General features: G+C 47.5%; 1 protein-coding gene across 1 annotated transcript in view; it reads right to left on the reverse strand.

Annotated features, from left to right (window-relative positions):
• The window catches only part of ZNRF1 (zinc and ring finger 1), a 45,456-nt gene that overhangs the window by 7,546 nt on the left and 24,271 nt on the right, over positions 1–13,639 (reverse strand). The window contains exons 2-4 of the mRNA XM_063141373.1: positions 9,015–9,110; positions 3,662–3,767; positions 1,640–1,727 (exon numbers count right to left, since the gene is read on the reverse strand). Coding sequence (XP_062997443.1) covers positions 1,670–1,727; positions 3,662–3,767; positions 9,015–9,110 — 260 coding nt within the window. The 3' untranslated portion in view covers positions 1,640–1,669. The remainder of the gene's footprint in view (positions 1–1,639; positions 1,728–3,661; positions 3,768–9,014; positions 9,111–13,639) is intronic.

Genomic DNA, 13,639 nt, shown 5'->3' on the forward strand with positions numbered 1-13,639 from the left:
TGTGGGCGTCCCTGTGGACACATGGATAAGCTGTCCTGGTGCCGACTTTGAGGTTTCTAACATGCAAATTGACGGAGCTATCCCAAGGGGTCTGAATGGGGTGCCCGATTTTCAAAAATTCCCCAAAAATCAGGGGATGATGGGATTGGCTTGAAACTTGGCGTCCATGTGGACACGTGGATAAGCTATCATGGTGCCGACTTTGAGGTTTCTAACATGCAAATTGACGTAGTTGTAGAATGGGACAATTTGGGGTGAGTTAAGCCGCGCCAAAAATCAGGGGATGATGGGACTGCCTTGAGTCTGGGCGTCCATGTGGACACATGGATAAGCTGCCCTGGTGCCGAGTTTGAGGTTTCTAACATGCAAATTGACGGAGCTATCCCAAGGGGTCTGAATGGGATGCCCGATTTTCAAAAATTCCCCAAAAATCAGGGGATGATGGGATTGCCTTGAAACTTGGCGTCCATGCGGACACATGGATAAGCTATCATGGTGCCGAGTTTGAGGTTTCTAACATGTAAATTGACGGAGCTATCGAAAGGGGTGTGATGGGTGGTGCGTTAGAGGTTAGAGCCGCGCCAAAAATCAGGGGATGATGGGACTGCCTTGAGTCTGGGCGTCCATGTGGACACATGGATAAGCTGCCCTGGTGCTGAGTTTGAGGTTTCTAACATGCAAATTGACGGAGCTATCCCAAGGGGTCTGAATGGGGTGCCCGATTTTCAAAAATTCCCCAAAAATCAGGGGATGATGGGATTGCCTTGAAACTTGGCGTGCGTGTGTATACGCCCATGAGGTGTCATGGTGCCAAACGTGAGGTTTCTAACTTGAACCAAAAAAAAGTTGTATACTTTTTTAGCTTTCAATTCAACCCTATGGGGGGGGAAAAACGGAGCTCTGATCCAGATCCGGAGCTCCGAGCGGAGCGGAAGTGGGCGGAGCGGGGGCGGGGCGGAGCGGCCCGCTCCGAAAAATGGCGGATCTGGAAGTGAATCGGAGCGGGGGGTCCGTGCACACCCCTAGTGTTTATAAATACTCACAAACAAACAAGGTGTTCGCTCACTCTTCTAAGGGTGTAAGAGGTCCTGCTGTTTATTTGTTAACTGCAGCACAGGCAGTAGCTAGTGAGGCTCAGTAACTTGCAAACAAAACATGCTCCAAGTATTAGCAAAGAAATTTACCCAAAGATTAGCGAGTTAGGCCAATGTAAGCCAGGGGCATTTATAAGAGCTTACTTCCAGTTTGCAACTCATGTAGACAAATCAAATTCACATATCCAAATATTGTGTTTCTGTTTATTGAACACTGGCAAATTTTGTTAGTAGGTTGATGACATCTGTTTTAATTCCCATATGTATAATACATTTTGACAGTTTTGGGAGTCATCTATTTGGTAAATAATGACTTGGGAATTGTTAATTTTTCTTTTTAGAATGGTTGAGTTTGGTAACCATTTCATTTATAGAGTGTGTGTCGATGTACTGCCTTGTGCGGGTTTCTCTTTTTCTAATGTGTTCCACGTTCAGACTATAAATAAACAGAATTTCTTGGCCAGGTTTGGAGTGCAGAGAAAGAAGACGACGACGAGGACAGTTTTAAGGCAGATAGAAGTTTCCAGAAGAGATCCAAGCCTCACCTTGGGAGAGGTCAGCTAGCATCGCCAGGGTCAATCTGAGGGGTGTTCCGGACAGGATCTGTTCACTTCAAACCAGGAATCTATACAACTGCAGAAGAGAAGGTGGGCGTGTCAGGAAAGGATCCATCACTACACATCACTAGGGCTGGTTCAAGGTTCTTCTCAAGGGAGCTCCCTTGAGGCTCCCTTCAGCCCCCACCTGAACTTGCCAAGAGAAATCGGACAAGGAACAGCATCATTGTACTTGCACAAAGCGTTGTGGGAGGAAGGAGCACCTCGGAGGAGTCCTGCAGCCTTCGTGGTTTGTAAGGTTGCTTTTACTGTTTTACTATGTTTTTATTTGATTGCCTTATCTTGTGATTTTTTTGTAAACTGCATTGGGTCGGCTTCAGAAAGGCGTTCTAGAAATACCACAAATAAACAAATCTATTAATAATGACAGAGGATGTGTGTCTGTCTCTCTGTCGCACCATACTGTCAAGACTGTGAAACCTAGATACTTGAAACTTGGTAGGGTTGCTAAGGGGACCCTAGAAGGGTCATTTTGGTTTTAAAATGCATTAATTTTAATGTGTCTGTGTGGTTGAAGCCTGCAGTTACATCTCCAATCACTAGAGTGAAGTCTTCCCTAACTAGCATAGTTTGCAGCCGGGGTGGGCTCAGTCATAGGCCTGCCCCCTCCCCTCTACTGTGGGGCAGCTCTTCCTAAGGGGAATGGGGTGGAAAGACCCCTCCATCAGGGGGCTAGAGGCGTGGGCCATGGCAGGGGCCGTGCCTAAGGGTGCCAGGAGGCACGCTGCCGTCACTCAGGCGGGGCGGGAACCATGTATCTAACTCTTGACAGCTGTGCAAGTTTGCTTGAAGTCTTCCCTGTATCGTACTAAAGGCAATTTCCACCTGCAGAACAGGTTTGTTTGTTTATTTATTTATTATTTATTTATTTATTTATTGCATTTCTATAAATGCAATTCTATAATGGCCGAAGCTCTCTGGGCGGATCACGAAACCCTGCTTGGTCGTTTTAGGGAGCCCCTTGCAAACTAAGCCAATGTTACCCCACTTCAAGGATTTCCTAGAGATACAAAATTTCCAGAAATTTTGAAGCCATGGAAAAAGACCCATTTTCCCCTGGGGGGTTTCGGGAAAAAACAGAAATTTTCGTGAAAATTGAAATAATGCAATATTAGATTGAAAGTCACTTTGTTACTTTAGGAAACTAAAATGTAATTACGTCCAAGTTGGTTTGGCATAAAATTATTACATTTGGTATATTAAAAGTACAGTGTATTCAAACAATTATTACAAACTGAATTTACTTTTTTATTTTTATTTTTTGTTACAAATGGGGCTACAAGCTCCTGAACTGTTAGGAACACCTGAACTGTAAGGAACCTCTTTTGGTTTTGTGAGTTTATGAGGAGCAGGCAAAAAATAATTTAAAATAACAACGGAGGAAACGATCAACATTAGTAACAAACAAAATTATTTATGTCTCCGCTAGTCCTCCACAGTGTCAAACAGACACAAAGCAGCCATTCACATAAAAAAAAAACTGAGAAAAAAAAAGGGGGGGGACCAAGATTCAATGAATATGCATAACATTTCAGCAGACTCATTTCCTGAGCTATAGCCATCACTATCAGTTTAGGCTCTGCTTCAATGGCAGTGCTGCCCCCTAGGGGCAGAAATGCATCTTGCTCTTGCATTTGAGAGTTGTAGTTCAGTTTGCAACCTAGGACTTGCTTGTCCTTGGTGCACAGAAATTGTAATAATCTGATACTGTACATAGTTTTTAGAAATCATTTGGAGAAGTAAATATCTGAACACCTTGTCTTAAACATTTTATGCATCATGCTAAAATAAAAACATCCCATAATCCATTTTTTCTTCATTTTTTCCAATTTTTCAGGAAAAAAAGCAAAAAAAGCTTTGGGAAAAACAGGGGGGGGGTGTTTTCCCAGGGCTTCACATCTCTTGGACTTCCTAGAGAGGAGACTGAAGAAGGCTTTCTTCATACTCTACCTTTTGTGGTAAATGCACAAGCAGGGAAGGCGGGCTATTGTGTCTCCCTGCAGCAGCTCTTCCAGGCAGATGACACACTCGCCTGCATCCTTTGTCAACACGTCATCTGCAAGGAGAGAGAGAGAGTCAGAAATGAGCTCCTGCTCCTTGGCAACATTCCCCTCACAGAAGGGAGATATGGGCCCATAACAGAGAGAAGGCAGCCCTGTTGCCCTCGGCAGCCATCTTGCGAAGAGCGACTCCCTTGTTCATTCCCCAAGCCAACCAGCTTTACAAGAGATGGCTCTCCCTCGCTTTGAGACCTCAAAAGGACTTCTAGAGATATGTGCAAACACGTGGGTGACTAATATTTGTAACTTCTTTGCATAACTGATCTTGGACATGAGCTAAAATTGCGCCTTTCCTGCACCTCTATTGAAGAGGCCCTCCCTGGCAGACGTAGGGGAGGTATCCCTGGAGATGTGGGCCTTGTACTCAAAAAGATGGTGAAACCTGTGCCCAGACTGTATCACTTCAGGCTACTGGTGAGGAACACGATGGAACACTTCTTCAGGACAAAACAAACAAGCATTCATACGCAAAGGAAGTTAGCATGTCAGTGAGAAGGCCTCAAGCCAAGCTTTTGATATTTGGGGGGCGGGGAGGCTGTGGAAGTTTGTTTGTTTTAAATGAAGAAATATCCCATAAGGTGAGGTCCCATCTGCAGTGGTACAGTCCCAACACAGGGACTGCCTCTGTGAGGACTAAAGGACATGCTACTTAAAACACACCACTAGCTGCTACTGCTATGCCTGTTCTCCTTTTGTTCCTCTAGAGTAAACTCTGGGGTCCTGAGTTGGATTAAGACCATAGCATGAGGGGGTAAGGAAGCTTTCTCCCTTCTCCAGTCTGGAGCAAGAGGGATCGATTAAAACAATCCATGTTTTAATGAGTTGCAGGCTTGGAGGATCCTGATCCAGACCACAGTGGGTGCAAAAGGGTTAAAAAATCCCCACTGGCTGGGAATTATGGGAATTGCAGTCCTGCTCATCCGGCAAGCACCAGGCTGGGAGAGGTCAGGAAGAGCCAGAGGTTGCATGGCTTCAAGACAACTGCAAGCTGCTTAGTCATGGCTGAGCCCTGTCAGACACATCAAGCGACATCCCTCTGGGATCTGCCTCTATCCCTCTAGGATGGAAGGACGGAAGCCACCACATTTCTCTGTGAGAGAGACGAGGAGGAAAAATCCTCTCTCTCTCCCCCCCCCCCCCCGGCCCAAATATGGCGGGAGGTCAGAACTGACCAACAGACAACTGATTACTTTAAAACATCAACATCTTGGTGTGAGCTGTGTGGGTCTCAAAAAAACAGCACACACAAAGACAACTAGACGAGTTATATCCAGTTCAGAAGCCTGAAAAGAACTCCCATGTTCTGCAGACTACTTTGTTTCGTGGCTGCTTTAAATGTTGCACTTTCCCTACTCTGAAAGCAATTCGTAGAGGAAAACATGACTGAAACCGCAGGGATTGGGGAAACCTAGTGCTTTTCAGATGTTTGGGGCTACAGCTCTCATAGTCCTGGACCACTGGCCATGCCGGGTGGGATTGATGGCAGTCGTAGCCCAAAACATCTGGAGGACAACGGACTGCCTACCTTTGATGTAGATAGTCCTCAATGTTGACCATCTATCCATTCAGTTCATTGTGTGTGCAATTCAAAGGAAGCCTAGGCTATCCTGTCCAGGGGGCTGTCCTCATGACAATGCATTTATTTATTTATTTATTTATTTATTACATTTTTACACCGGCCAATAGCCGAAGCTCTCCGGGTGGTTCACAAAAATTAAAACCACAATAAAACACCCAACAGGTTAAAACACAATTACGAAATACAGTATAAACGCAACCAGGCGCATTGTCACCAAGAGCCCCCAAAACTCCACGCTTGCGCTCCTGCGGGTTGTCACCACACTAAGGAGAGAGAGTGGAATTTGCATCAGAGGAGCTGTTGCTGCGCCCGTTCACTGCCGGGCCTGTGCACTGCTGTGCAACTGCGCATTGCTGCATGGCCACTGCTGCACGTCTGCACAGCCCTTCATGGTTTGCTTGTTTTTACCTTTTTCCACTTTATTTTTCATCTTTTTCTTTCTCCCCATGCTGGAGAAGTGTGGAGGTGTTCCAGCGGACATTTGGCTCACTGGACCGCCCCCTCCCCCCTGTCCAGGCAAATGGTGACCAATTAGGGGTGTCTTGTTGATGTTCCAAAAATCAGGTTGCCGTAAACAATGCGGAACGGAGCTCAGACCGTGGATGCACCAAGTGAGCAGGGGGGGAGCGGAATTTTCCCCTGTGCTTCGTTTTTCGGTGGAAAAATTTCCATCTCAGAAGTTCATTAGCAAGAATGACTGGATGCTAATTACAATCCAGCAACCTTGGAAGTTTCAAAATTGGAATGATGCGGTTTTTTAGGCGGCTAAGTATTCCAATAAAATTGTCGATGTAATATAGAAGGTTAAATCACTTTAAGTGCGCTTTTACTTTTTTCCTTGAATATTTCAGGTCAAATATGAATGGTCTATTGAGACAAACAGGGCTACTTTTTGGCATTGTTTACTAAATACAAGTAAAATAAACCTGCTAAATGAGAAACAAACAATGTAGTTGGAAGGGGATATGCCAGCCACAAATGTTGGGAGACTGAACCGACAAAAAACAAGAGCAACACAGCTCAATACACTCTCGGCACTGGTGTTTGGAAGCTCAGACCAAAGTTTGAATTCTAAACTGTGGTTAGCACAAACACGGTTTGGAGTGGCGTTTGCCATCAAACCACTGTGTAATTGTGGGACCCTTTACTGCAACCTGTGTGTTCGTTTGTTTCTTTGTTTATACTGGCTTGGATATCACACTGCTAATACATTTAGGACATGTCTTATAGTGAGTGTTCATTTTATGGAACACACCTTGATTATTCGCTTTGGGAGACTCATTCTATTCTCCCACCCAGGTAAACTGGCAAATTTAAGAGAACCCAGAACACTACCACAAATACAGCAAAAGGGGTAAAAAGAAGACTTCCTTAAACATTAAGCAATAGGTTTTGTTTTTAAATGTAACGTTTGCCTATTTAAAGAAGGAATTGTGACCTGTATGCAGTGTGCCAAGAGCACCTTTTGTGCAATCACACGTACACAAGACCTAAAGGGGGGTTTGAAGGCAGTGAATCGAGTAGAAGATCTTTAGTCTGCTGGCAATCCTAATAATGCAATGTGCAACTCCTGAACCTTCTCAATACAAGCCAAGAAGGCTGGTAGGTCCATATAAAAAGGCGTCAAAGGAAACGGCTGATGAAGTCTTTTTAGACTTCACTTATTAGAATGTAAGCCTATGCGGCAGGGTCTTGCTATTTACTGTTTTACTCTGTACAGCACCATGTACATTGATGGTGCTATATAAATAAATAAATAAATAATGATAAGTCGGCACTCCAGTGCTCTCGCCTTGAAGGCAATTCAGCGAAAACCTTTCCCTTGCTTTAGGGCTCCAAAAATAAGCAATCAAGGTGACAGCAATGTAATTTTTATTTTTTTTTGTGGGCTGGTGGGAAGGGGGTGTGCAGGGAGAGAGATGCTTGTGTTGCTAAGCGCTGAGGTTTTGCTTTCACAAATCTTCCTCCGTCCCCCCCCCCGTTCCCCCCTGCATCATCTGACCTGGCACAACCCTGTGTAGGAGCAGGCTGGATGCATGCCAAGGGTTCCCAGATGGGCTGGCTGGGGGGGGGGGGGAGAAGAAAGGGACCCTCATAGTGGGAGGGAGGGGAAGCAGGCAGTGTTTCTTGCATTCCACCCTCCAGCACCTCTGCACAAGGCACAGCTGCTCTGGCCCCGCTCAATTTGGCAGGCTGAGGAATTTCAAGGGGGGGGGGGTGCTGAGTTGCGTTCCCTATCACAGGCTGCTGCCAGGCAGGCTGGGGAAGGCCCGGCTGTGATGCATCACAGCCAGCTCCTCCTCCTGACCTGATTTCCAGCTCACAGCCTCGGGAGCTGCCTGGCGCTGTCTCTGCCAGTGCAGCCTGGGCGGATCCCATGTCACGTCAGGGGCACTGCGGGGCGAACGCCGCCTGGCACTGACAGCTGGAGCAGGTGTCAGTCAATCCACTGGGCCTCTTGTTGCTGAGGCAAGCACACTCGCTTCGGGGGGGGGGAGGGACGCCAGCCCCTCCTCGCCAAGCCTGCAGCCAGCCCGGTCCCAGTGGGGCAACTGCAGCCACGCCGGGCAAAGCTGGCGTTCGACTCCGGCCACCCTGAGACAGGCCAGAGGATAACGTCTCTGGGCATGAGGCCGAACGCGTCGCACAGGGCGACTGGGACACGCCCGTGGTCTATGCTTCTCCACCCACATCCACAAGTTTGGCCGGAGGTGGGGAACCTGTGGCAACTCCCATCATCCCTGACAATAAGACTGTCTATCATGCTGGCTGGGGACAATGGGAATTGTGGTACATAGTGCTCAGTCAGGGATGGGGAACCTGCGATTCCCCAGATGTTTCTGCAAAAAAACTCCCATCATTCCCTGACAACTGGCCATGCTGGCTGGGGATGACAGGAGTTGTAGTCCATAATGCTTGATCAGGGGTGGGGAACCTGTTACTCTCTAGAAGTTGCTGCGTGGCAACTCCCATCACTCGCCAAACGCCACAGCTTAGCAACATCTGGAGGGCCACAAGCCGCCCACCCTGGTGCTAGACCACAGGGAAACGGCAAACAGGCCGCTGTTTTCAACAATGGACTCCTCCCGACTCTTCATGTTCTACCACGTGTCCACAGCCATCATGTGCGTTGTGAAAATAGCTTTCTCTGCTGAAAAATGAGGCAATCCCAGCATCTCTGCCCATTGGCACATATTTTTGAGACCGAGCACCGTATTGCATAAAACTGGCTGAGCCACCCCACACACCCCATAACTGGATTTGGCTTTTTTTGGTGCATAATTTCGTTTGATTTTATGGCACAGAGCTTACACAGCCTCAAGTGATGCAGGGCAGGGCGCCGGGGGGCGGCGGCAGAAGAAGCCCAATCTGGGAGAACGGACTCTGCAAAACACCTTGGAGGGCAGCTCACACACCAGCCTTCTCCAACCTGGTACCTTCCATATGTGCTGGACTACAACCCCCAAAAGCTGCTGGCGGGGGGATCATGGGAGTTGTAGTCCAACGCATGGGGAGGGCTTACACAAAAGGCAATGAGAAAGGGGAGCTGGCCAGGAATACATGCCGGCCACAAACAGGACAGAGGAAACTCCAGCTTCCAAAGAATGCCCCAAAGCAATTGCCCCCTGCAGCATCCACCCGACAGGCGCTCCGACCGACTTACCGTTGTAGGAGAGGCGGGGCTTGCTCAGACACATGATAAAGTGCATTTCCATCTCATCGGAAGCCACGGATTTGGAGCAAATGGGGCACTTGAAACCTGGAAAGGAGCAGAAGAGGAAAGCCATATGGGTTAGATAAGTACGCCTACTCTGATACGGACCACAGCAGCCTTCACCGACCTGGTGCTCACGGCCTCCAATGGCTGTGCTGGCTGGAATTATGGGAGTTGTAGTCCAGCTGGGGAAGGCTGAACCACAGAGCGGTCCTGCTGCAGAGGAAGCAGAGAAAACCCCAGAGGCCAGTGCTGTATTTTAAATTTTAAGTTCCTTGAGCACAGGGGCCAATCCTATTCTGCTTATGCAAGTTTGCAACATGCAAGGAAGACTGGAGCAGGCAGGGACCATCGGGGCCTGCTTCAGTTGGAACTCCCCCCCCCTCCCAGGGCTAACTGCGATCTTCACCCTGTGGGGAAGAAGAAGGAGCTGTTGGTTTGCCCCTCCATTGGGAGATGAGAGGACAGAGCAGGGCCTTCCCACCAGCCTAAACAGTCTCCTTAATTTCTTTTTATTTTCTCCCTCTTCCCTCCCCATCCACTTTTCCTTGTGTGTCTTGTCTTTTTTAGAATGTAAGCCTGAGGGTAGGGACTGTCTTCTTTATTGATAAATTGTAAGCTGCTCCAAGAGCCTTTTGGCTGAAGTGTGGGATAAAAATACTCTAAATAAATAAATAAAAATAAATAAACAAACATGAGGAAGCTCTGAGCCACAGAGATTTTTGCTCTTGACCTTTGCGTAGGCAGTACATTGAATGTTGGAAACAGCCTTATCCCAGGTCAGACTTTCCGCCAGGCCTGGCCTGCTCTGGCCAAGGGCAGAGAGAGGTTTTGACACATCCCGGGCTACCTGATCCATTTGAGGCCAGGATTAAACCTCCCGGGCAGAGCAAATGTAATACCGCCAAAGCTAAATCCCTTTCCCTAGAGGTAGGTTGCTGGCCACAAAAGCTCATGCTCTGATCTGACAATTATCCTCCAAAACTGGACATGCAGAAGAGACCCAAGAGTGGCTTTGGGTATTGCAGGGAACTGATGGGAGAGAAAACACACGTGGATTGCAGTACATCACCTGTACTATTAAACTCTCCCTTAGGGTGACTTCAGGCAATCTCCCCCACCCCAAAGCAGAGACAGGACAAACATTAGAACTCCCTATAAAATCCATCTGTGTTCTTCTAAGCATGACCCTGCACAGTGAGGCACATGTCCAAGCCAGAGGGACAAATGAATAAAACTGAGTGATTGAGGGAGGGGAGGGAGGTTTATTGTCCCGCACATCTCCTTACCCCTCCCCATGATAGCAAAATCAGAATATATTATGCAAAACAGAATGGGGGTGGGTGGGGAAAAGTTACCAAATTATCCGAAGAGAGGTTACAAAAAGAGACCAAGTTTGCATAATTTATACAAGCCACCAAGTTCAGCTTTCCCTGGCAGGCAATTCGGATCACCTGGATAGAGAAGGAATTCTTTTGTAAGTGCATCTGCACAGCCTTGTTTCGGATTGCCGGCCTCTTTCCCTGCTCCAGCACAGGCTAGATAGAACATCAACATATTTTCTCTCTCTCTCTGATCTGATGAACTATGACAATGAGATGCAACAAGGATGAGAGGCAGTGCATTTACACACAGGAAAGAGGCACCAAAGATTACAGGGGGTCCGGGGACAACTGAACTCGCTCGTCCTCGAAGGAGAGAGGTGGAAGTCCTCTCTTGGGAAGACAGCAACATGCTGAAAATTATGCACAGTTAAAACTTTATTAATAGCATCTCTTCTTGGAATATGCTAGTCAGCAGGAAGAGGATCTTGAAACCTTTCCCAACCTGGTGCCCTCCAGATGTGTTGGACTACCTTCCCATCATCCCAAGCAGCTGTAGTCCAACACATCTGGAAGGCAACAGGTGAGGCTGCAATGTCATAGAAACATTGGAAACTGCCTTGTACTAAGCCAGGCCACGGGTCCGTTTAGCCCAATATTGTCAACACTGACTGGCAGCAATGGCTCTCCAAGTTTCAGGCAGGAGTTTTCCCTGCCCTCCCTAGGGATGCTGGGGATCGAACCGGGGATGTTCGTATGAAGCATGTGCTCTACCACTAAGCTATGGCAGCATGAGGCAAGAACCCTGTAACTTAATGCAACAACAATACCTCCAGTATTACCGGTAGAAAGTCTATGCACACCTGTTCCTGGGGAACATGGGTGAGAGGGTGCTGTCGCACCGTGTCCTGTTTGTGGGTTCCTGGTTGACAGCTGGCTGGCCATTATGTAAACAGAGTGCTGCACTAGATGGACCCTTTGGTCTAATCCAGCATGGCTGTTCTTATGTTCTGAACCCCTTAAACAACCAAGAGTGTCCAGGTTCAGATGTCACACTAACAACTCATGGATGAGGCAATCGTAGGTTGCTAACTGAAAGTAGGAATGAGGGGCAGGCTGAACACAGCATGCTGATTTGCTCCTGCTCACTCCCACCAATCTCTGGGTTGAATAACCCACGATTTGGTGTGGGTGCAAAACAGCTCATTGCATACAGAAGGACCTAGGCATTTCCACTCTCCAAGGCATCGCTGAAGTGCCTAATTCCAAATTACTTCAGATTAGCACTCCCACTTCCGTAGGGTCCAGGGCCTGTTTCGTCCTCAGTTAGGTCCAGAAGTTAATACACCACTCCAGGTGGAATGGCCAGAGCTATGGTGGAACCAGGACTCACAGGGACCCAGAGGGGCCGTTTTTGATTAGCCAGGGTGCTGTTGCCATCATAGAATCATAGCATAGCAGAGTTGGAAGGGGCCTACAAGGCCATCAAGTCCAACCTCCTGCTCAATGCAGGAATCCACCCTAAAGCATCCCTGACAGAGGGTTGTCCAGCTGCCTCTTGAATGCCTCTAGTCTGGGAGAGCCCACAACCTCCCTAGGTAACTGATTCCACCGTCGCACTGCTCTAACAGTCGGGAAGTTTTTCCTGATGTCCAGCCAGAATCCAGCTTCCTTTAACTTGAGCCCGTTATTCCGTGTCCTGCACTCTGGGAGGATCGAGAAGAGATCCTGGCCCTCCTCTGTGTGACAACCTTTTAAGTATTTGAAGAGTGCTATCATGTCTCCCCTCCATCTTCTCTTCTCCAAGCTAAACCTGCCCAGTTCTTTCAGTCTCTCTTCATAGGGCTTTGTTTCTAGACCCCTGATCATCCTGGTTGCCCTCTTCTGAACACGCTCCAGCTTGTCTGCATCCTTCTTGAATTGTGGAGCCCAGAACTGGACACAATACTCTAGATGAGGCCTAACCAGGGCCGAATAGAGAGGAACCAGGACCTCACGTGATTTGGAAGCTATACTTCTATTAATGCAGCCCAAAATAGCATTGGCCTTTCTTGCAGCCATATTGCACTGTTGGCTCATATTCAGCTTGCGATCTACAACAATTCCAAGATCCTTCTCGTTTGTAGTATTGCTGAGCCAAGTGTCCCCCATCTTGTAACTGTGCCTTTGGTTTCTATTTCCTAAATGTAGAACTTGGCATTTATCCCTATTAAATTTCATTCTGTTGTTTTCAGCCCAGCACTGCAGCCTATCAAGATCACTTTGAAGTTTGTTTCTGTCTTCCAGGGTATTAGCTATCCCACCCAATTTTGTGTCATCTGCAAATTTGATCAGCGTTCCCTGCACCTCCTCGTCCAAATCATTAATAAAAATGTTGAAGAGCACTGGGCCCAGGACTGAGCCCTGCGGCACCCCACTCGTTGCCTCTCCCCAGTTTGAGAAGGTTCCATTGATAAGTACTCTCTGAGTCCGATTCTGTAGCCAACTGTTGCCACAACCCCCACCCTCAGCACCTCCTGTTTCTTCTGAGCTTAGCTGCAATCCTCACAGGAGCTTGGGGGGGGGATGAATTTTCACAGAAACAATATATTATTCCCTGTTGTAATACAAAGTATTTGGGCTTGGCTTGTTGTTGAATGGGCAATTTAGGCCCATTAGCTGTACAAAAGATCTGCTCCTGGTGGAGATGAAAACTGCTAGAACTGTTTTCTTGATATGGATCAAAACAGCTGCCAGCATTTTTGAACTCTCCTTGGAGCTGTGGCTCTGGGACTGCCACGTTGAGCACATCCACTTCAATACAGCTTTGGCTACTGGGCGGTATAAAAATGTAATAAATAAAATAAAATAAAATTTACCATTAAACCACTGAGAGTCGTGTGGGGAAGTAAAATCTGAACTAATATGTCTATGGATAAAACTGATGCTTCCTGGTGATTTTCTGCACAAGTGTGGCAGCTTGAAAGTAACTACCTTATACCTCAAGTCAGACCCTTGGTCCATTTAGCCCAGTATTGTCGACAATGACTGGCAGCAGCTCTCCAGAATTTCGGGCAGGATCCTTTCCCAGCCCTACCTGGAGATGCCAGGACCAAACCTGAGACCTTGTGCATGCAAAGCAAAAGACTTTGTAGTTGGGCCCGAGAAAGGCAGAAACGGAATAATTCTCTTTGTGGGTGGAAACAGAACTGTATTCGTGAATATGTTTGTTCGTGAATACGTTACAGGAGTTACATGGTCCTCTCCAGAAAG

The sequence above is a fragment of the Elgaria multicarinata genome, chromosome 14, assembly GCF_023053635.1.
Source record: "Elgaria multicarinata webbii isolate HBS135686 ecotype San Diego chromosome 14, rElgMul1.1.pri, whole genome shotgun sequence".
Taxonomy (NCBI): Eukaryota; Metazoa; Chordata; class Lepidosauria; order Squamata; family Anguidae; genus Elgaria; species Elgaria multicarinata.